Consider the following 21,385-nt stretch of genomic DNA (forward strand, 5'->3'; position numbering starts at 1 on the left):
ACAAAGGGCCCCTTGTTGAAAGTGTCTGTCCAGTGTAGAGTTACTGCTGAATAAATAAAATAATAGAGGACATCTGAGCTGCCCGACAGGGCGTGGGGACTGGAGTAACTGGTCTCTCTGCCCTTTGTTATGCAGCAGGGTCAGATGAGGAGACTTCATGGCCCTTATGGCTTTAAGATGTACAAAATTTTAAGACAGAAAGGAAGAAGTTATTTTTGGCACGTGTCTGCCAATAGCATCCATTGCTGTACCTTTAACTGTGAGTCAGGGGAGCTTTCTCTCATTTTGCACAATCATATAGTTGTTCTCTAAGGACAATAGAAAAGTAGGGCTGGAAGGGACCTCAGACAATCTTAGACAAGTGTTTGTCCAACTTGTTCTTAAAAACTTCAGGAAAAATCCTCATGTACGACTACCAGGCGTAATTCCTGTTCTGTCCCCTCCTTTCCTCCATTGTCATTGATTTAGTATTATTTCAAAGAAAAATGCAAGAGACAAGAATTATTTGGAGTGATATCTTTTATTGGACCTGTAAAATTTTAGTCTAATAGGAAAGATGTAAACAAGCTTTTGGGTACCCCCGTACCCTTCTTCAGGGCTCTGAGAGAAAAAAACCCAGCTACAGCAGAGCTAAATAGCAGACAGAACAAAAGCTTGTGCAAAATGAAAACAGGATATAAGAGGTCACTGACAGACAGGAGAATGGAGTAGGAAGGATAGCGTGGTAAGTGGAAGGGCAGGACCATTTGAGAGGGTTGTTATCGCCTGTGGAGTGCTGAAAGATTAGTGGGGATCAGGTAGATTATAATGGGTCATGAAATCAATATCCATGTGAAGTTCTTCGTTCTTAAAAGAAACATTTGGTTGTGACATTGAGCACAGATGAAAAAAAAGACACCTTTTTATTTAATAGATATGTTTCCTCTTTGTATTTAGTTTTAATCTGTGCATCTGCTGACCAAAAGAACTGTTTCCTCCATTTGCACTTGCATTGGCCCTGCAAAGATAGCCCCATTATGGGAAAGGGAGTCTCTTCTAGAGCACCAGCAACAGAAGAGTTAATGAGGCTCTAAATTGCAGGCTCCTTATTGCTGGGGAAGGAGACACACTGATTGGCTTTTGCCTCCCTACAAGGATTTGCAAGGTTACATTTTCATGGGGACATATTATTAGTGTAAACTGTGTAAATTTAACATCGAAACCATTTAGACGCACCAAATGCGGAAGTCTCTGGTGCTTTCATTAGGGCAGCTGGGCTGTTTCCTCAACTGGTATAAACTAGCAGAGTTCCACAAACTCAGGGGAGTTCTCTGGTTTGTACTAGCTGAGTTCTGGCCCTTTATGATTTGGGTAGAAGTCTGCTTTCAGCAACCTTTATGTGTTGATTTTTAAAATCAACTTTTTAAAACAAATTTTTTCTTTCTTTTTTTCTTAAATCCAAGGTGAAAAGAATCTTTCTGCTAAGAGAGATCTCGTTTGACCGTACCAAACTCAAGTGCGCTGTCTGTTTGTTTCAGGTGGAGGAAGCAGATGATTGGCTGCGCTATGGCAACCCCTGGGAAAAAGCCCGCCCCGAATATATGCTTCCTGTGCACTTCTATGGCCGGGTAGAGCACACCGCAGAGGGTGCGAAGTGGGTTGACACTCAGGTATGGTGCCCTCCTCTGTCTTATGGAAGTACCCCAGTCTGCGCAGTCCCCATCTGAGGTTGGGCCTTCTAGTAGAAATGCGATTCCCTGTCCCTTCCCAGCTGTACCAAGCCAAACCCAATCCACTTACAACTCCAAATATGTGATCTTATTATCGAAACAAAGTGCCAGAGAGGGCACTTCGAAGCATGCGTTTTTAAATTACTAGGGGCCTGATTCTCCACTGACTTAGGTTGGTGCAAAACCCCACACCCCTGCCTACATCGGCGTACAGTATACAGTGGAGCAACATGGGGAAAACCTTCCTAACTTTTCTCTGGCTATTAATGTCTTAGAACCTAAGCTAGAAGTGGGCAGAATATGGCCTGTGGGCCAGATCCGGCCTGCTAAGGAATTTTATCCAGCTTGCGGTGGGTCCCTTGGCCCGATGTAGCCCAGGTGTGGGGGACACCCCAGGTTGTGGCACATGCGAGTAATCTGCCACCCCCAGCCACACAGGGGCTGGGGCGGTGTAGTGGCTGGGCTCTGCTTCCCAGCAGCCCTAGTGATGGTTGCTCCTGGCTGCCACTGGTGCCAGCCCCAGCCCCACTACCCAGGCACTCCAGCCTGTCCACCCCACATGAACTGCCAGGGGCGCTGGATGGAGTGGGCAAGCAGGCTCTCCATGGAGTCTGGACTGGGTATGCTTGGCCAGGCAGATGGCATGAGGCCACCGGCAGGCAGGGAGTAGCATCCAGGAGCGGGGCAGGCACGTAGGGGTGGGGCCAGGTTCATGAGGCAATGACAGCATGAGGCCAGGGTCTGGGACAGAGCCGTGATCTGCTGCCTGCACATCCCTACAATGGGCAGGATTAATCAAGTCTTCTCCAATGCTATCTAATCAGAATGTGTCAGAGCATGTGTGGAGGCACACATTAGGTCCCTAGTCCTGAGTGGGGTCTCTAGCCTCTAGGGGAGAGAGGATCAGATTTGTCAAAATGGTAGGCAGTTGCAGGGAAGCTTTTTTAGCATGGGAGAGCGCCATGATGACATGATCCTTATGGACCCTCTCTGAGTCGGTGGAAAAATTTACACTGATATCAGTGGGTCACAAATTTCAACCCTTGTCTGAAATGTTTCATTTCCTCCAAGTGAGTGTCAGAAATGTTGGTTCATTTCAATGACACCCAACCTTCTGGACCCTTGGGTTGGCTGAGTGGTGTTGGGTTGGTCTGCGGGCTAAATCCTACATGGTGTTGGTCCATGTGCCCCATCAAGCCTTGTACTGCCTCAGTCCAGCATTGTGCTGCCCACTGCCTTGGTCCAGTTGCCCAACTACTGGATCTGGCCACATGCCACCTCTCTGCTGCATCTGCCCCTGTGCCAGCCTTATCTAGTGTCCACTATCAGATTCAGCCACACACTGGTGTGATCTGGCATGCAGTGTCATGTTATCTGGTTTACAAGGCTCCCCTTGGGACTAGAAATTTAGCAGCAAGGGAGCAGCAGTTAATGCTGCTACCACTCACCCACTGCCAAATTCCCGGAGCCCTGTGAGCCAAATGATATGGCTCTGTGGGCTGGATATGACCCATGGACCATGTGTTGCGCACCCCGGTTTAGTCTTTTGTCTCCAAAGGAGACGTACTGAGTTCCATGCAGCTGTCTGTGGGTTTTTAGATGAGACTTTCACCACTTTCTGCCCTGGCTGATCTTAGTGAGCTAGCCTTGTTCTGGTGGTTGCATTAAATGTCTCCTGCTTCCGAGATTATACAGGATGTTTTATGCTGTGCTGGGCTTCAAAGCCACAGCCTTCCAGCCCAGAGGCCACAGCAGCCCACCCATGCTCTGTATATATAGTTTTCCAAGGCACTGTGGGATGAATTATAGTGATTGAGCCAGGATGAAGGTGTTCACCTGTTTGATCAGAAAATGTCCCAAAAAACTGAAATGACTGTTGCTCCATAGAGATCATGTTTGCTTAAGTTCTGCTTAAGGAAGGTGCATTTAGCTAATGACAAGCAAGTTAATGGTGGTCTACCAGGTGTTAAGCATGAGATGTAAAGCACTGGTCCCTTTGTACAGGAATTCCTAAATAAAAGTTACTGGTTACTATATATGTCCCTGAGCAATGCTGGTTGAACATGTCCAGATGTGCAGGCCACAGGGGTAGTTCAGGTGGTGGAGCAGCAGGAAGCCAGGCAGGACCAGAGCTATGCTGGACAGGTGGGGCCCATTTCTTGATTCAGTGCCTTGCAGTGGATGGTGCCCATTCCCTCAAAAGCTGTCCCAAGACAGCAAGGCAGCAGCTGCCCCTGGGAGTTCCCTAGGTAGCCATGCATTTTGCTGACCCTGTATGGGATGTGGTTAGATGTGGATTCATACAAAGGAACCACAAGTATTCAGGGATCCTGCCATAGACTGGACCCCTGTGACAGGGCAGAAGTGGCTGAGTACTGCCATCCTGGTGCATTGCAGGCCCGGGGGCCTGCCACAACTCATTCAGAATATAGGGGGCAGGTTGCAAGTCCCATCACTTCCTGTAGGTGGGACTGTTGCATGGGTCCACCCCCCCCACCCCATGGGCAGTGCTCCTCCCCTTTCCCACTGAAACTCTCTTTGCCCTCCCCTATGATCTCTCTCTTAGACTTGGTAACTAGTGGGTCTCATGGTATCAGAGCTCTTCCTCAGCCAAGCCCTGCCAAGTTGCAAGAGGCAGAAGAGCTCATGTGTACAATGAACAGACAGAGGACCAAGGTCAGTACAAAGTGTTTTTGTTGCCCACACCGGGGTTGTATCACAGCAGCATCAGTCTTACCTCTCTGCCTGTGCCTTCTCTCATAACAGCTTTTCTGCAGGGGACAGTTCTACAATGAAATGGTACCTGGCAGTCTAAGCTATCTGGTTACTTGGACGGTCTGTCTATGGTCCAAGCGTGCCTCACAGCCCTGAATATATTTACCCCTCTGGGGGGAAGAGGGAAACAGGCACAGAGAGACCAAGGGACTTGCCCAATTTCACACAGTCTGTAGCCAGGCAGGAGGTCTTCATGCTCTCAAATTAGGGCCCTCACTGGTCCAAACTTCTTCCTATGCATCAGCATCCAGGACTCCCCTATTCATCATGTCTTGGGTGTTTCTATCTTGGATATGCTCAGTTGGCAGGTAGAGGGATGTTTGTGGTAATTGCCAATCCTGCAACTGGGCTTTCAGGGTGGCCAACCCTGTTGGTTGTCTGGCAAGTGTTGTGGGTATTTAGTGACTGATTTCCCTTACAGCCCCAGCTCTGGGGTTGGGTGATGATGGGGGAATCTCAAGTTTCCAGTAAAGCAGGGCTTTTTTTTAGCCATCCTGGTGGAAGAGGAACACTTAGAAGTATGAATGATGAAGGTTCCCAACGCAGAAAGCAAATAAAAAATGCCCCCCTGATAGAGTATTACTGGAACCTTATGATTTGTGAGTCAGTCTCATGTCTGGGGAGACCTATTCATGGTGCTTCAGTGCTCAGAACAGGCAGTATTGGTGCTTGCCCCCTGACTTGCACCTGGAGTGTACACAAACCTAGAGTGGATGGAAAATGATGCCACTTTGGTGGAGTGTTGTATTCAAGTGGTACATTCCATGGGCAGATGTAAGTTATGATGCGGGAGCACAGTAGATGAGAAAGTAGCTGTCTTCTTCCCATTTCCCAGGGCATCCCCAGGAGCTACATTCCTCTGGGCTGGAATTGTCTACCCCTACCCCTACCCCTGTGCAGTCCTACTGCCTTCAGGTCATCTTGGAGCTTAACTTGGGCAAATGCACTGGCATCTCAAAGGGTTCCACAGATGTGTCTTGGGGTCTAGAGAGTGCAGTAAGACAAAAGTTTCCCTGGCAAATCTTGTTTCCTGTTGGCCATAGACAAGCTTTCAGAGCCCAGCATGAATCTGTGGGGTGAGATGTGGCAAGCTGAGAAAATGAAAGTTGGAAATGTTAGCAGGTAACAGAGCCCAGAGCCACATATTGCCATATGCATGGAGACGTTTTTCAGGGTACTGTATCATTTTAATCATCCAGACTTTGTTGAACTAGGGTTGGGATGAAAGAGCGGTAAGGTCAGCTTCTTTCAGCCTTGGAGGAGCTTGTCTGTTCCGTTTCCAATCTTGTGTTGGCTCTGTAAGGTGCAGGGGAATCTCTGCAAACCACCCAGTTGTAAGCTGTCAAAGTCAAGGGGCGGTCTCCCTTTGTGATTTGTTGGGAGACCCTGCTGTATGTCTTGGATAGGACCAAGGGGCCTTTCCATAGCTTGGAAAGTGGGGCCCTGGGATCCATAGACAGAGCTATAGGACCAGTAAGTCACAGCTGGCTGCTGCTGCCCTGTTACATAGGGCAGATTCATGCAACTCAGCTGATAGCATGTCCCAGCTGTGAAGGCTCCCTACAAAGATTCAGGCAGGTGCTTAGTTGGATATATGGTAAAGTCTAGCTCCCTTGGTCTCAGTGGGGCTGCTCATATGAGGAAAGTTTAAGCATGTGCTTATGGCAGGGCAGGATCAAGGCCTTAGCTTGGCTGTTCAGTGGCACAAGCACTTACCTCCTATGTTTGGCTTCCTCTCATAGGTGTCAAGGCCGTGGTGTCTCATGCTTTCTGCTTGATAAGTTTTAAGGTATGCGGAAATGGACAACAGTCAGCTCCTCTGCCATTGGCAGGCAGGATAAAATTCAAGATGTAGTGCAGACAGGAGGGCTTCTGTCTGGGGCACTTTGGGGTTGGAGCTGATTTTCCAGCTCTAGGCCAGTGGCTCGAGTCCCACAGATGCAGTGGGAGCCTCCATCTCTCATTCTTACCTCCTTTCCACCTCCACTGCCCCAGGGAAAGGAGAATTCAGGAGTCTCCTTGGGCTGTGCCTCAATAGGCTCCATCCAGGAAGCTCAAGGACAGGGAAGTAGAGCCCTAGCTGGCACTGTTATGAACGAAATGTGAGCCCAGGAGCACCAGCCTTACCCACATGCAGTTAAGTAAGTGTGTGTGCCGTTGAAGGGCCTCAGCCTCAACGAGCATATTGCATTTTTTCACACACATGTAGTTGCCTCCCTTATGTCCTGTCGAATTCAACCAGTTAAATCCAACAAGCAGCAAATAGGTGTATGCAGGAATCAGTCTTTGGCCCCTGGCACACAGTTGTTTAATGGCACTGTGGGATCATTTGTCGGTGCAAAGGAAGCCTGGAATCATGAACCTATGCTTCTTCACCAGCAAGTTGAAAGCTGGGTGTCCAGCTCTGCTTTTGGGACTGACAGCTGATTGTCAGCCCCAGTCCAGACAGCTCTGGGTTGTTGGCCTCAGTCCCCAGAACGCATTGGGTCTGGAACCAGACCTGGGGCTGTTCAACCAGAGCTGACCATCAGCTGATTGTCAAAACCCTGCACCCAGCAGCTCTGACTCAGCTGCTGGGCATGGGGAGGGGATTGGAGGCTTTGTACAGCTCCACATCAATCACACCATAAATGTAACATGCAGCAAGGGCCTTAGTAGCAGAGAATGATATCCTGAGGTTTTGGGCCTATCAGTAGCAGAGAGAGATCTATATTCTACAGGAAGATTCAGATTTTAACAGTCATGGGATGCTTGTTAAGCTTGAATAAATAAATAAAATCTGGTTGATTAATTAATTGTTAATTGTTGCATTTTTCCAAAAAGACAGCAGGTTACTTGTAATCGCCCATAGCACCATTTGACTTGCGTGCCTGAAGCCACCCATAACAAATACTTCCTGCTCCCCTCTGTAGTGCTTAAAACCTTTATTTGTCCTGTATTAGCCCTTCGCACACAGTTTATAGAGATACCTGCAATATAACCTTCACGCAGTTTAGCTCTGACACTGAAGGAGTTATTAAACCATGATGTCTGTTTTTCTGTTAATCTACATGTTCTTGTTCCTTCTTGGCTTTGTGTCCTTTCCTTGACCTGCTTTGGCTCCAGGGATGCTTGTAGTTGCTGATGCAAAGTAAGCTATTTTCCTTTTGCAGGTAGTGCTGGCCATGCCATATGATACCCCAGTCCCAGGGTACAAGAACAACACAGTGAACACCATGAGGCTGTGGTCTGCCAAGGCACCCAATGACTTCAACCTTCAAGAGTGTAAGCTCTCCCTCTGCCATTTGGGACTGTCTCTTGTTGTGCTTATGTACAGCTCCTAGCAGCACTGGGGTCCCCTAGATACAGTAATGCACTGTACAAATCATATATTGTCTTTATGTTAATTCAGTCAGCTTTGCTGGGAAAGGGCAGTCTTTGCTGACCCCCATGAGAATTGCACCCTCAGGTCTAGGGTTTGGGAAGAGAGGTGGATCTGGGCTTCCAGCTTCATAGGTCTCCTCCTGCGAGGCTTGTTCACCTCCCAGCCCTACTTGCATTCCTGCAGCTGTGCTTTCTTGGCCACTGCTGAGTCTGGTTTTGAGCTATGTGTCTGCCTCTATCCTGCCAGCAGGGACTGAAAGGGACAAGCTCAGCCTTAATACCAGACTCCCCCAGACCATACCCCTGTGCTCCTAAGAAAGCAAAACTACCTCTTGACTGCCTTCAACCTACACCTCTCCTCTAGCACCCATCCACTTAGATTGATCAATCCCAGACAGCACCTAGCTCCCCTCCTTCCACATCCCACTGCGCCCTTCCTCCCACCTACCTCCTGCCAGCTACTAGGCTTTGTTCAGGCCCATGCCCAGCTCTGGTTGCTGGGTGAGGTGAGAACTTTAGAGTCATTTGCATGTAATATGACCTCCAGAGTGGAAGAAAATTGGGCAGCTGTGCAGAGGGCAGGGGCAAAGTCAGACATGACTCTGTGGAAGCTGTGCATACCTTACAGGGCAGTCGCAGCTCATGCAGTGCCCTACGTACTGTTTCTTTCTGCAGTCAATGTGGGCGATTACATCGAGGCTGTGTTGGATCGAAACCTGGCAGAGAACATCTCTCGAGTCCTGTACCCTAATGACAATGTGAGTCCCTCCATTCCTAGCTCTTTGTCTGACTGCTTGGAGCTGGTGCAAGCAGCGCAGGGATTTGACCCCCTGCCATTGGTTCTTCCTCGAGGACTCCTGTGAAGGATACAAAATAATAGGGAAATCCTTCTGAAACAATCTCAGAGCAAACCCTTGCTCAGAAGGAAGCCATGCTGGACCTGGCAGTGTTGACCAAGCCAAAGACGTGTTCTGGAGGGAGCCAGGCTCTTGTCCTCCTGTCACCCCACCCTGGAGCAGGAACTTGATCTGTCTAGTCTGTCTGTTAGTTAAGCCAGACTAGCACATGTGCTTGGAGGAGCCAGGAAGGGGATGGTAGCCATGGGCTGCTTTGGGGGAGCTGGTGTTGTAGTCACTTAGGAAATTGGACAGGCACACGGCATGGAAAGACTATATATGGAGGTCTCATTTGCTAACCCTTCTCTGCCTAGGGCTGTAGTACCCTCTAGTGGTGACTGGGGCACACAAACCAGATTGAGGAGCCTGCTCAGGTTGAGGACCCAGCTAATAGAGGAGAGTCTTTTAGCTCAGGCAGGGGAGACCTGTGTCTACAATCCAACGACCCACAGTTCAGTCCCCGCTACTGACAGTCTTTCCCCCTCAATACCTTGGACTTGTTACCAGAAAGCTTTAGAGTCCTACAGGCCACCAGCCCAGAACAACCCCAGCTGTGCAGCCTGCCAAGCTTACCTTATTGAGATCACCCAGCTCAGTCCAGAAACATGGGTCACAGTGATTCTTCTTCAAGTAACCAGGGCCCAGCACCACCACCCCTCCCCACCAAACCTGCCTTTGCCTTGGCCTCTGTGATAGCCCTGTAGTTCATGGCTGCTGGATTTCTGGCAATCCTGTGATGCAGGTAGTGGTGTGGCTCTGGGACCAGGATGCCGTTATAGTTGACAGGTTGAAGAGCTGAGAAGGGTTTTGCCTTACTGTGGCCCTCTTCTCTTGCATCTCTTGATTGCCTTTTAACAAATCTTGAATTGGCAGGACACTGACAGCTCTTGTTTCCCTACTTAGCCTCTGACAGGTTGGGGTGCTTTTGGTGTCTTTGGGGAATATACCTTGTAGTTGTGTAACAGGGCTGGCTTATATAATTTTAATAAAGGGTTAGACAAGAATTTGTATAGGATGGTTTGGATAGAGATGCTACTGCCTTGAGCAGGGGATTGGACTATATGACCACCAGAGGTCCCTTCCAGCCATACTTATCTATGATTCTGTGTCATGGTGAATAAACAGCCATAGCAGGGTTGCAGCAGTGTCTGGTGGCAGCAGCCCTGCTGATGTCTGTGTCTCATGTCCAGTTTTTTGAAGGCAAGGAGCTGAGGCTCAAGCAGGAATACTTTGTGGTGGCAGCCACCCTCCAGGACATCATCCGGCGCTTCAAGTCCTCCAAGTTTGGCTGCCGTGACCCAGTGAGGGCATCCTTTGAAACTTTCCCTGACAAGGTGAGTGCCAGGCACTGACTGACCACTGCTCCAGACTGTAGAAGGAGTGAACATCCCTGTGCTGGCTGCCCCCTGTCCCATCTGCCCATCGCCTCCATCCCCTGGGTAGATCAGCACTGGGAGCCAGTTTTGCCCCTAAGAACTTGGGGACCTGAGAATATGGACAGGCTACTCAGTCACTCAGGAGCCCTGGCCGTTGGGATCAGTTAGAGAACAGGAAAATTCTTGTGGGGTAAAAATCTCCCTTTTCTATGACACATTTCCATTTTGAAATTTTGGGAAGATGTTGGCCAGCTCAAAAGGATCTGCTCCAGTGCATCTCTGCCCAAAGGCTGTCTGTGTTGTGGTGACAGGCCTCAGCCCTTAACTCCCTCAGGACTCTGTCCCCAAACCTGCAGCTTCTTCTCTTCCCCACCATACCCCTGGTAGTGTGTGTGATATGGGTGTACTTGTGTTACAGGTGGCCATCCAGCTGAATGACACCCACCCAGCACTCTCCATTCCCGAGCTCATGAGGATCCTGGTTGACGTGGAGAAAATGGATTGGGACAAGGTGAGCAGGGGAAGTGATGCCTGAGGCAGGAGGATGGGGTTGGGTTGCTGGCATGTCCAGCACTGACCCATCTGGTCTCTGCCAAGCGTGTGCATGGACAAGATCTGGGGGAGTCCCTGATCCCCCTGGCTCTGCCCTCTTTTTCAGGGACTTCATCCTCCATCTTCTTCCTCTCCTCTCTTGGCTGCTGCTTGTTTCTTTAGTGTGGACTTGGCAGTGAACCGTGAGGCTGCCCCTGGCAGCCAGGGTCTCCTTCAGCCTCCTCATCTCACCTGCCAGTTCCCTCTTTCCGCTCTCCTCCTCTTCTGTAGCCCTTGGCCATTCTGCCCTCTCTAACTCTGCCCATTCCCACCACTCTAGTTCTTCCAGGTCCTCACACCTTTCCACCCATCTCTACTGGATATGCAGCCTGTCCTTTCCTTTATGCTTTGGCCCTCTTGTTTGTGCCATCAGAGTGATGCTGTGACAATGGTCCTGTCAGGCCACAAGTCTTTCCCTGTTGTGGATGGGCAGTTTCCAGCAAGGATGAATGGATGTCTGTCCATTGGTCTGTTTGAAGAGCAACAGCCAAGCTCTCCTGTGGTGTGAAAGGAATCTCTCAGCCTTTTTGATGGCCCTGGGATATGCCCAGCCCTGCTGCAAGAGGACCCAGGACTAATGAACCTCAGGTTGAACTGAGGCACCCATAGAGCTCTGAAGCTAGGGGGGAAAAGAGAGGGGGGGCCTGCCCTGAGTACAGGGCAGCAATAAATGTTTTCAGAGCATAGGAGAGGCAATCAGCTGAAAGGCACTATGTTTCTGGGCCCATGCTTTCCTCTCACTTCCCTCCCTCCCCTCAAGTGCTGCATGGAGCCAGAGCCAGCCTAGATCTGTTCACCCCAGCAGAAAGGACTGGCCCAAAGATTTTAATTGGCTCACAGGGCTCTCACAGCAATGCTGTTTGGCCTTAGGGCATTTGATATGGGTGGCTGTGAACCTGGACCAGGGTGAAAGGCACTGCCAAGACAGGCTGGGCTCAGCATGCTGCCCTCTTTGCCTGAGACATGACTGCTCAAGGGCCCTGGAAGGGAGTGTATTTCCCTGCTGCCCTGAAAGGAGTCGTCTTTCACCAGGTTACAAGGAAGTCTACCCGGCTCCCTATCCAGTAGGCCATGACTACTGAGGTGTAGAAGCACTGGCAGGATGCCACCCTTAGCTGTATGGAGGTCTTACTTGGAGTCATGAATGGCAGTGGAAAGTATGGGAATCAGCTCACACTGTCCCCTTCCCAGCTCAGCCAGTTGCACTGTGCAGGGCCTGTGCTGATGTGGTGCCACTCAAAACCCCACCACAGAGGCTGTGGGGCCCTGCTGACAGAGAGTGGGGACTCAGGAAACTGGGACTCAGTTCCTAGCTCTGCATCTAACTGATTGGCTTGTCTTGGGCATTTCTCTTCCCCTCCCTGTGCCTCAGTGTCTCCATGGTTAAGTTGGGGTGACGTCTGCCTCCACCTGGAGCTGGCAAGTGTGGCATGGTACAGCCTTGAGGAATCCCCAAGTGTCCCAGCTGTGCTTCTAACCCTGCAGCTCTCTGAGACAATTGAATGGGGTTATGATCTAGTCACTTTGGTCCCCCTGGGCTCTGCCGGAGTAGAGCGCATGGTGCTGCTTGGAGGTGACCAACCAAATGCACTGCCCTTTCATGGTGAAGAGTCGCACATTATCCCCTTTCACACTGCAGTGCTGCCCTCCTGCTCTGCCCAGTACTGGTCAGGGGCACTTCCTTCCATACAGGGCTCTGGGCTGCTTTGTCTTCACTGTGTTTTTCCTGCCTAGGCCTGGGAGATCACCCAGAAGACCTGTGCATACACCAACCATACGGTGTTGCCGGAGGCTCTGGAGCGCTGGCCAATCTCCATGTTTGAAAAGCTGCTGCCACGTCACCTGGAGATCATTTACACCATCAACCAAAAGCACCTGGATGTAAACTTGCACTCTAGGCTGTTTGTTGGGGGTTTGGGTGGGAAGGGGGCACTGAGAATAGAGTCCAGCTTGTAGCTGGCTGTGAGAAGCTAGGGACTGACCAGTGGCCCATCTTGTTGGGTTGAAATTATTAGAAAGGAGGTGGTTTGGGTGTTGGGAAGGACTAACTAATGCCAGGTGTGACTGTAGTAGAGCAGTCTCCTTGGAGAGGTTCTGGAGACTCCATCCCTGGAAGATTTTAAGAGCAGCTTAGACAACACTTGTTTGTGGTGATTTAGGCAAGGATGATCTTCCCCTAGAGTGGGGGCTGGGCATGGGGACCTCTTGATTCTGTCCTCGTGTCACAAAACTTGCCTTTGCTTCCAGTCTCATCTAGCCGGCAGCAGACTGTACTCTTCTCCCTGTGAAGATGTGAGCTATCCAGTGCAGGGGCAGCTCTCTGTGTCACTGGTGCTGAGCTTTCTTGGTGGAGAAATAGCTAAGTTCAGCCTCTGGGGTTGTGCCCTCCAAGGGCACCAGCAATCCTGTTCTGTGGGAGCTCAGTGCCTTTGAAAAATTTAAGCCCCCCACACTCCAAAATTGAGGGTGCAGGAGCCGTCCCACCCCAATGAGTCCCACAAAATCCTGCCATATATTCCCCCAGCTCTAATAACTTCACCCCCATCTGGTGCTCAGTGCAGCAGCAGGTGTGGCAGAACCAAGCCCCACCCACTCCCTGGTGTCTGTCCTCCCCTGTGCTCTTGGGGCAGAAACCAGCAGGGTATATCCCTGCCAGTCCCCCTTGAAGCATCCCCCTGCCTTAGCCAATGGCTCTCTGTGCATTCTGGCAGCATGTGGCAGCCCTGTACCCTGGGGACGTTGACCGCCTCAGAAGGATGTCTGTGATCGAGGAGGGAGACTGCAAGAGGATCAACATGGCACACCTCTGCGTGATTGGCTCCCATGCTGTCAACGGCGTGGCCAGGATTCACTCCGAAATTGTAAAGAATTCAGTGTAAGTGACAGGCACGAGACACACAAATAGCTGTTTCCCCTCATCCAGCTGTCAGGCCTTGCAAGCCTAGCCTGGGGGTCTGTATCTCTCCTTCACCATCACTAGCAGGACAGCCTCTCCAGGATTTGTTAAACGGTGAGTGACTCCTGCAGTAAACCCGCTCCCCCACCATATGGTCAGATGTGGCTCTAAAGGGGAAGGGAATGTGTCCAGGTGTTACGGTATGAAGCACAATCTATGTTTTGTCCCACTGATGAAGAGAAAGAGACTTTGGGTGGGCTGGAGGAACTGCTAAATGTAGATTCCCAGGAACAGCAGCTCTTATCGGAGGCTGTGTAGGTGGAGGGGTTAGTTATTCAGATGCATTTGAGGCCTACTCCAACTTCTAAGGAAATCCATTGAAAAATGTCAACAGGAATTGTTTCAAGCCCTTGGCAAATACAAGTAGAAGCAGGTTGGTTTAATGATCCTGTTTTATAAGACTCAGCTCCGAATGAATCGGGTTCAGTTCTTCTCCGCCCCTGTTCTCTGTCTCAGGTTCAAAGATTTTTATGACCTTGAACCAGAGAAGTTCCAGAACAAGACGAATGGCATCACTCCAAGGCGCTGGCTCCTGCTTTGCAACCCAGGACTTGCAGAGGTTATCGCAGAGGTGAGTTATGATGGTCTTGGGCAAACTCAGTCTCAAAACTTTGTTTCTAGTATAGTCTTCAGATAAGCAGAAACAGTGGAGCCTTATCTTCAGCTGCTATAAATCAACACTGTTTCACCTAAGTCAGGAATTACAGATGTCACACTACTTGCACATTTGGTAGGTAGATGCAGGGAGTGCCACAGTTTAAAATGAGGCCTGAAGATCTTTGATTTCTCTTTCCTATGGGATGAGAATAACCCATCAGGACAGCATCACCTCCCATTGTGCTAGGATGTTTGTGGCTTGAAGTGGAGACATTCACAAAGCCAAATATCTACTACTGTGAACACAAACAGGTTTCCACACAACCCTAATTCCAGTTTGGTCCCCTTTGTTTACCAGGGCTACACTTTGCCAGGAGGTCTGTGCAGTGTCCTGAAGTATCTAGTGGCTGATTTAACTTAATGCAAGGAAATGTATCATTGTACTCTCTGTCAGGGGTTCCAGTTGACAGTAACTGCCAGGACACTTGGTCCTTTTTTATTTAGCTGTGTTGCAGAGATATGGAAGTGTATGGCAGTTTAAATTCTGGTTGCAGTAGCTGCTTTTTTCCAGGATACATTTGCACTCTAAACCAGCAGTTCCCAAACTGTGGGTCATGATAAACAGGGATCTGGGTTTTCTGTATTTTCCCATGTTTTTTCTCATTCTAGGTTTCCCCTTGCAGGCTGGCAGAGTTCCAGCCTGCAAGGGGTTGCTTGGGGCTGAGGGGAGCAGGGGAGGGCAATCAGAGGCAGGGGGCACCATGTGTATGTGTGTGCACACATGCCAAGCAGTGGTGGATGGAGAGTAGCTCCCTCCAGGTAAGTCTATGAGGGCCAGAGGGGAGGAGGCACAGGCACTGTATTGGGAGAGCAGGGGGGAAACAGGCAACGTGGTGGGAGGGCAGGGGAGCGCAGGCAACCTGGGGTGTGGAGGGGGCGGAGTGCCAAGGTGATGCAGTGGGGGGCACATTCCCCCCTTCCCTAAGATTTCTGCATCTACAGCAGGGCAAGGGGCCCACAGCAGGGTCAGACAAGCTCTGGGCAGTAGCTGCTTCCATGGCCCAGCGGGCAGGACCTGGTGCAGGAGGGAGTGCTGCACAACCCTGTCCGCCAAGGTGAGACATGGCAGCAGCAGTGTGGAGTTGAGCGCCCCGACTGCTGCCAAGCAGGCACACCTTGGCTACTACAGCAGCACAGTGCTCCCGCCTGCTGGGCTGCAAAGCCCAAGGAAGGAAGGTAGCAGGGTAGGGAGTCCTGAGCCTTCAGCGGGCAGGCTGCATATTCCCCCCACCAGGGGCTCCCCTCTGGCCCTGCTGCTGGTGGGGGAGACGGAGAGGGGAGCTGGACTCCGCAGTCCGCTCTGGCTGCAGCAGCCATTGCCTCCCACAGGCAGCAGCTGGGGCTTGGGTGCTACTGGCGGGGTAGAGGGCTGCAGGCACTGGCCCTGGGGCACCTGGGAGGGGCTACAGATTGGAAGTGAGGGGCCATGCTGAAGAAATGGGGTCATGCTGAGGAAAAGTTTGGGAAGCAGTGCTCTAAATGGATGCAGAGGAACAACCTGATCACTGTCCATGTTTTGGCTAAGAAGCATTCTAGGTTTTTTGTTTTCTGTTTTGTTTTTGTTTCCAGGCAGGATTGTTGAGGTTGTTTCTAGCAGGAAAGTGAAATCGTGCAGCAGCTCATCTCACAGCCAAGAGGCCATTCATATCCTGTTTTATTTCTTTAGAAAATCGGGGAAGATTTCATAACTGATCTCAGCCAGCTGAAGAAGTTACTGCAGTTTGTTGATGATGAGATTTTTATCAGGGATGTGGCCAAAGTCAAACAGGTAATGTAAACAGTAGAGAATCTAAGGAATTCTAAGGTTTGGAGAGTCTGAATTAGTAGGATTATTAAGCTAAACAATGTTGCTGGTGCCTGTGGGTGCAGCTCCATTGACTTCACTAGGATTCCTCCCATATCTATCGAGAGAGAGCTTGTTCCGTAGAGTATTCTGGTGGGAAGCGGCCAAGTACTTGACCATCTAGTCCATACACTTGACTATGCTACTTTCATCCCACATCAAGAGGAGTCTAATATCAAGATCTCATTGCAGAATAAAAACTTCTGCAACATTTTGCTTTGCAACAATGAAACATTGCATCCAAGCTGCCACTTTGCCTCAGGGATGTAGTTTGGATGCCTTATGCCATCTTTTAGTCCTGGGGATTGGGCTCCTGGGCTGGACTACATTGCCCATGACACAGCGAGCCAGAGTGTATCATGGGAGATCTGGCTGGGTCAAAGAGCCAGTTCCATTGGGGAAGGGGGGTGTGAGCTACCATCCTGATGAGTCACTGCATTTGCCTGTGCCAGCTCCACTGAATGTGGAACCAGAACAAAATGACTCTTGATTTAATTTTTTTTCTTCCTCCTCCACCTTAATTGACCCATTGATCCTTTCCTGCAGAACATGTAAGTTTTTGTAGCCAACATGTGTTTTATTGGACAAGCAGGGTTGACAAATTCCCAACCAGCTTTGACCCTAACATTTTTGACAAAGTGACAAGCTAGGCTGGTTGGGGCTCTCCCTGGATATCTGGCCAGGCTTTCTGTTGGGGTAGTGGACACACCTCCATTCCTGTCACCCTATACCTCCTTCCCTTTTTCCCTTATTCCAGGTCCCTCCCAGTTTCGTTTTGTAGGTTCTCCAGTTCTGTGCTTGCCTTCCCTCCCTGTGCATTTGGTCTTCCCTCCTCTCTACTGCTTTCTGTCCTCTGCTTTTCCTGCTTCTTCTCTTTCTGCCTCTTTTTCCTCCCTTTCAATTCCTTGTGGTTTCTCTCTTCCTCAACCAAGTGAGTGAGCTCTTTCCTCTGGCCCCTGTTCTCTGTGGCTGACTGGCCAGGCACAGAGGAATGGCCCAGCCAGGTTGGACTAGGCCAGAAACCCAACTAGCCCACTGCCGTCACAGACAATGGCCAGCCCTGGAGGCTGAAGGGAGTGGAGCAAGAAACCTCAGCAGTGATGGGATAACAGGCTCTTGGAGAATGTTTCCTCTTGATCCCTGTCAGCTGCAGGCTGTGCCCTGAAGCATGAAGGTTTAGAGCCTTCCCAAAGTGCTTGGATTTTTTGTAATGCCTCATTGTCAGGAAGGATTGTTTCCTTGTGAATGTCCCATTTGGTGCACACAGTGTTTCTGCTTGCTGGCCTGGCAGCAAGCAGTGCTAACTGTGGTCTCACATGTTCAGTAGAAGCCATCTGTGCAACTGGTTAGAAAGTTTGTGGTGAACCCTACCTTGCAATGAGCACCAGTGACAAACCAAAGACCAGGAAATGCTTCCCTTTCCTTTCTCAGGAGAACAAGCTCAAGTTCTCAGCCCAGTTGGAAGAGCAGTACAAGGTGAAGATCAACCCCTCCTCCATGTTCGATGTGCAGGTGAAGAGGATTCACGAGTACAAGCGGCAGCTGCTCAACTGTCTGCATGCTATCACCCTCTACAACCGTGAGTGCTGATTCTCGCTGCTCCCTAAGGGTGGGCAGCTGGGCTCACTGGGGAGCTGAGAGCCCTGTCACTACACGAATTGCCAGTTTTCTTTCCCCAGTCACACAGTAATGGGGTGGTTGGGTTCAATCTAGCAAAGTCCTTTGGCCACAGTAGCTATAAGGAGTATAGCTGTGAGGTTGGTGTCCCTAGGAGCTGGGCAGGCGCTTGGCTCCATGGCTCAAGAAGGGGCAGCAGGTAGTCAGATTTGAGGCCTTGGTCCTGTCATCAAGGTGTTCCAGGCCTTGGATCAACTGAAGCTCCAGAATGAAGATTGTAGCCAACCCAGGGCTCTTCCAGCATAATGGGATTTCCTACTGTGAGGGCATCACTCATCCACATAGGACACAGAGCTACCTCAGGTGTGCATTTGAGAACGCCCAGGATCACAGATCGCAATCGTCTTCTACACCTGGTGCCAGGCCCCTTCTGCCACGCTGTCTCCCTGACATAAACACAGGGCAGTACATGTATGAAAACCACCTGTAAGCCCTTGCAAATGAAGCCAGGCCCCTGCACCTGTTTCTGCCTGTGGGGAGAAAAGGATGGCAAATATGGCGTGTGTATATAATGACAGCGCTGTTGTTTGGCCCTCACCAGGTCATGCATAGATGCCTTCAGAATGAGACGTTGTAGACCAGAGCAACAGGGCTGTCACCTGGATAAATAATGTGTTTGTGCTGATGTGGTTGACCCTTTACACGGGTGTACACAGGGAGAGTACAGATGCCATAAGGCCCTTTCCCAGGATCACTTCTGGTGTGGAATTGCTCATGAAAGAATAGGGTAAACACCATGCAGGTGCAAGCTGTACCAGGACAGAGGTCACATGTCTGCAACTTACTCAAGTATAACAGCTCAATACAACAGCAAATTGCCAGCTCCCCTGCTCCCCAGTGGCAAGGCATAGTCATAAGCCCAGAGTCTGCTACTCTGGAACAGTCTGCTTGTCTGTCTTTTCTGGAGTTTAACTCACAGCGGTGCACAGGACTCATGTAAATTATATCACTATAAATGTTCTCTTCCTAGACCCTGTAGAAGGCGATAGCTGGACCTTGGGATCTCTGCCCTGGCTGATGTGCTTGGGATGGGGTGGAGCCAACATAATACTCAATCCCTGCCTTCCTCCCCTGCCCTCCCCTTCTGCATGGCAGCCCAAGGGAGCTGTCCTGCCTTTCGCCTTGCAGAGGTTGACTGCAGAGGCAACAGGCAGGGGGTGGAGTTGCAGGTGCTTTCTGCTCCCCTGTCCAGGCATACAGCCAAGCAGCATTTAGACAGCTACAGGCGTTTGTTTCCAGCAGCACTGATTCCCTCTTCAAGGGCAGGGCATTCTCCAGGCACACTGGTCCCCAGAGGTAGCACCATTTAGCATTATAACTCTGGGGAGCAGAGCAGGAGACGGAGAAGGAGCTCCCTGGGTATCGCATCCAGGGGCCTGCCAGCTCAGGCTCCACATCTGAGTATTACATCCTAAATTGACTGGCCTGAGGAGGAAGGGAAGAAAGGGCCAGACCAAAAGCTGGGTTGGTTTCCTTATACCCAGCTTGTTTAAATCCACCCTGCTCCTAGTGGGCCTGTAGGGAGAATGGAGCTTCCTGGGTCTGTCGTCTTTCTCTTTTCCCTCAGCACATCTGCAGGGCACCTCCCTGCTTGCGCTCAGGCCATGAGGATGTTGGAATTGTTGAGATGCCACATGGGTGCTGTGTGGCAGAAACACCAGGGCTGGACCTCTGTTGGGGGTGGGATGTTCCAGGTTAAAGTATTTTAGTTTGGAAATGCTCCTGGTCCTCAAGTGCTCTTGACTGGGGTTGGGGGTAGGGCTGCTATTCTATAAACTTGTACAAGCAGATGCAGCTCGGCATATGGAGAGACACTTCTGGGTGGTGGTTTAGACTGCAGGCTCCTTGAGGCATGGGCTGTCTCTGTGCTTAGCCTGTACAGCGCTAGCACCATGGGGTCTGGACCTGGTGGGCACCCGTCCCCACACCATGCTAGCAGTGATGCCGTCTGTGACTCTTCACAGCCTGCTCATTTACCACTACTGTTTCCTTCCTCATCTTGCAGGTATTAGAAGCAACCCAACCAAATCCTTTGTGCCAAGGACTATCATGATTGGTGGAAAGGTAACACATGCCCTTATAGCTTGAGACTGCTGTCCTGAGCCCAGGTGCTGCCCTGTGCTTGGGGGATTTTGTCAGTGCAGGTCAAGAGTGGGCTCGGTCATGGGCTCTGGGCTTCTAGTGTGCAGTGACAGCTTAGTCAGGGCGCATCTACACCCAGCAGCCTCCAGTTCTTGGTGCTGTCTAGGTACTTCAGGTAGACCATCATTGTGAAGGAGGAGGGCTGGCGGGGTTGCTGCCAACCTCAAGTCACCTTTTATGGGGGAACAGCTTGGTCTGGGGATGCACAGTCTCCTTATTATGCAAACATTTGTCCCGAGGGCATGGGGCCTGCTCCAGAGTTCCTTCCGTCTGCTCCAGCAGGCATGAGGCAAAGTTCCCCTCTTCCCCTCAGTGACATTCACATCAGGCTGCTGCCACTGAGATTGGTAAGGTAGCTGTCTCCCAGCCCCAGCCCCCCGCCACAGGAGCCAGAGCAGAAGCTGGAGCTGGGAGAGTCATTCTGCTGTTCCTGCTCTGCAGCTTGTCATCCTGAGCAGTGCTTGTTCCCCATAGTGGGAAGAGATGGCAGCTTCTCTGCAGAGGCAGCCCCTTGGAGGGGATTCATGGCATGTGTCATTGTGGCCTTCTCCACTGACCAAGGCCTTTGCAAATCTATTTTTAAACAAGTTTGGTGTTGTGCCATGTGTAGGCCCATGGCCTGCCTTTGCTTAAGGCAAAGCAAGCAGCACAGGCATCCAAGTGAGTGGCCCGGGCAATTTGGCTTATCTGATTGGACTCATGAAGACATCATTTCTTTTCATTTCTTTATTAACCCACCCTCCTCCCCTGCAGGCAGCTCCTGGCTACCACATGGCAAAGATGATCATCAAACTGATCACATCCATTGGGGAGGTTGTCAATAATGACCCTTACGTGGGAGACCGGCTCAAAGTAATCTTCCTGGAGAACTACAGGGTGTCCTTTGCTGAGAAAGGTGAGGTAGCAAGGCAAGGAGGGGCCTTTTATGGTGGGATGTGATCGTCACCATCCAGAGTTGGAGGGCAAAGTGGGGAGCTCGATTCCCTTTCAGCTTGGTGAGCAAAGCTGTGTGGACAGCAGGGGTCAGGGTAGGGGGAATACAGACTCCATGTGCTGGGCGAAAGGGCTGAGTGAGGGGCAAGTGTTTACCTAGGCTCAGGACCTCCAGCTGTGCATCATCATTAGGGCCGGTTTTAAATTGCAGGCTCAGTTCTCAGTGCGGCAGCTCCTTTACTTTTGGAGTACCCTCTTGCACCCCATCACCACTGATTGGTGGAGGGACTCGTTGACCCTGCTGCTTGTTGCTTGCTTCTGATGGCCAGGAGGTGAAAACTACAGTTTTAAACATGCCACAGTTTTTGCTTCCTGTCTGGTCAGTAGCAAGCAGCGGGAGGCCAAAACTGCAGCATATTTAAAACCACAGTTTTTGCCTCCTGGCCATCAGGAGCAAGCAGCAGGAC

The 21,385-nt window shown here is 50.6% G+C and overlaps 1 protein-coding gene across 1 annotated transcript in view; it reads left to right on the plus strand.

Moving 5' to 3' along the window:
* Positions 1 to 21,385, plus strand: part of PYGB (glycogen phosphorylase B) — a 39,925-nt gene that overhangs the window by 10,177 nt on the left and 8,363 nt on the right. The window contains exons 5-16 of the mRNA XM_090052494.1: positions 1,518 to 1,649; positions 7,637 to 7,748; positions 8,523 to 8,605; positions 9,934 to 10,077; positions 10,538 to 10,630; positions 12,445 to 12,591; positions 13,422 to 13,585; positions 14,123 to 14,237; positions 15,990 to 16,091; positions 17,598 to 17,745; positions 19,849 to 19,907; positions 20,739 to 20,880. Of these exons, the coding sequence (XP_089908620.1) occupies positions 1,518 to 1,649; positions 7,637 to 7,748; positions 8,523 to 8,605; positions 9,934 to 10,077; positions 10,538 to 10,630; positions 12,445 to 12,591; positions 13,422 to 13,585; positions 14,123 to 14,237; positions 15,990 to 16,091; positions 17,598 to 17,745; positions 19,849 to 19,907; positions 20,739 to 20,880 (1,441 nt within the window). The remainder of the gene's footprint in view (positions 1 to 1,517; positions 1,650 to 7,636; positions 7,749 to 8,522; positions 8,606 to 9,933; positions 10,078 to 10,537; positions 10,631 to 12,444; positions 12,592 to 13,421; positions 13,586 to 14,122; positions 14,238 to 15,989; positions 16,092 to 17,597; positions 17,746 to 19,848; positions 19,908 to 20,738; positions 20,881 to 21,385) is intronic.

This window comes from Crocodylus siamensis, chromosome 1 (genome assembly GCF_052110815.1).
Source record: "Crocodylus siamensis isolate JL-2025a chromosome 1, ASM5211081v1, whole genome shotgun sequence".
NCBI classification, from domain to species: Eukaryota; Metazoa; Chordata; order Crocodylia; family Crocodylidae; genus Crocodylus; species Crocodylus siamensis.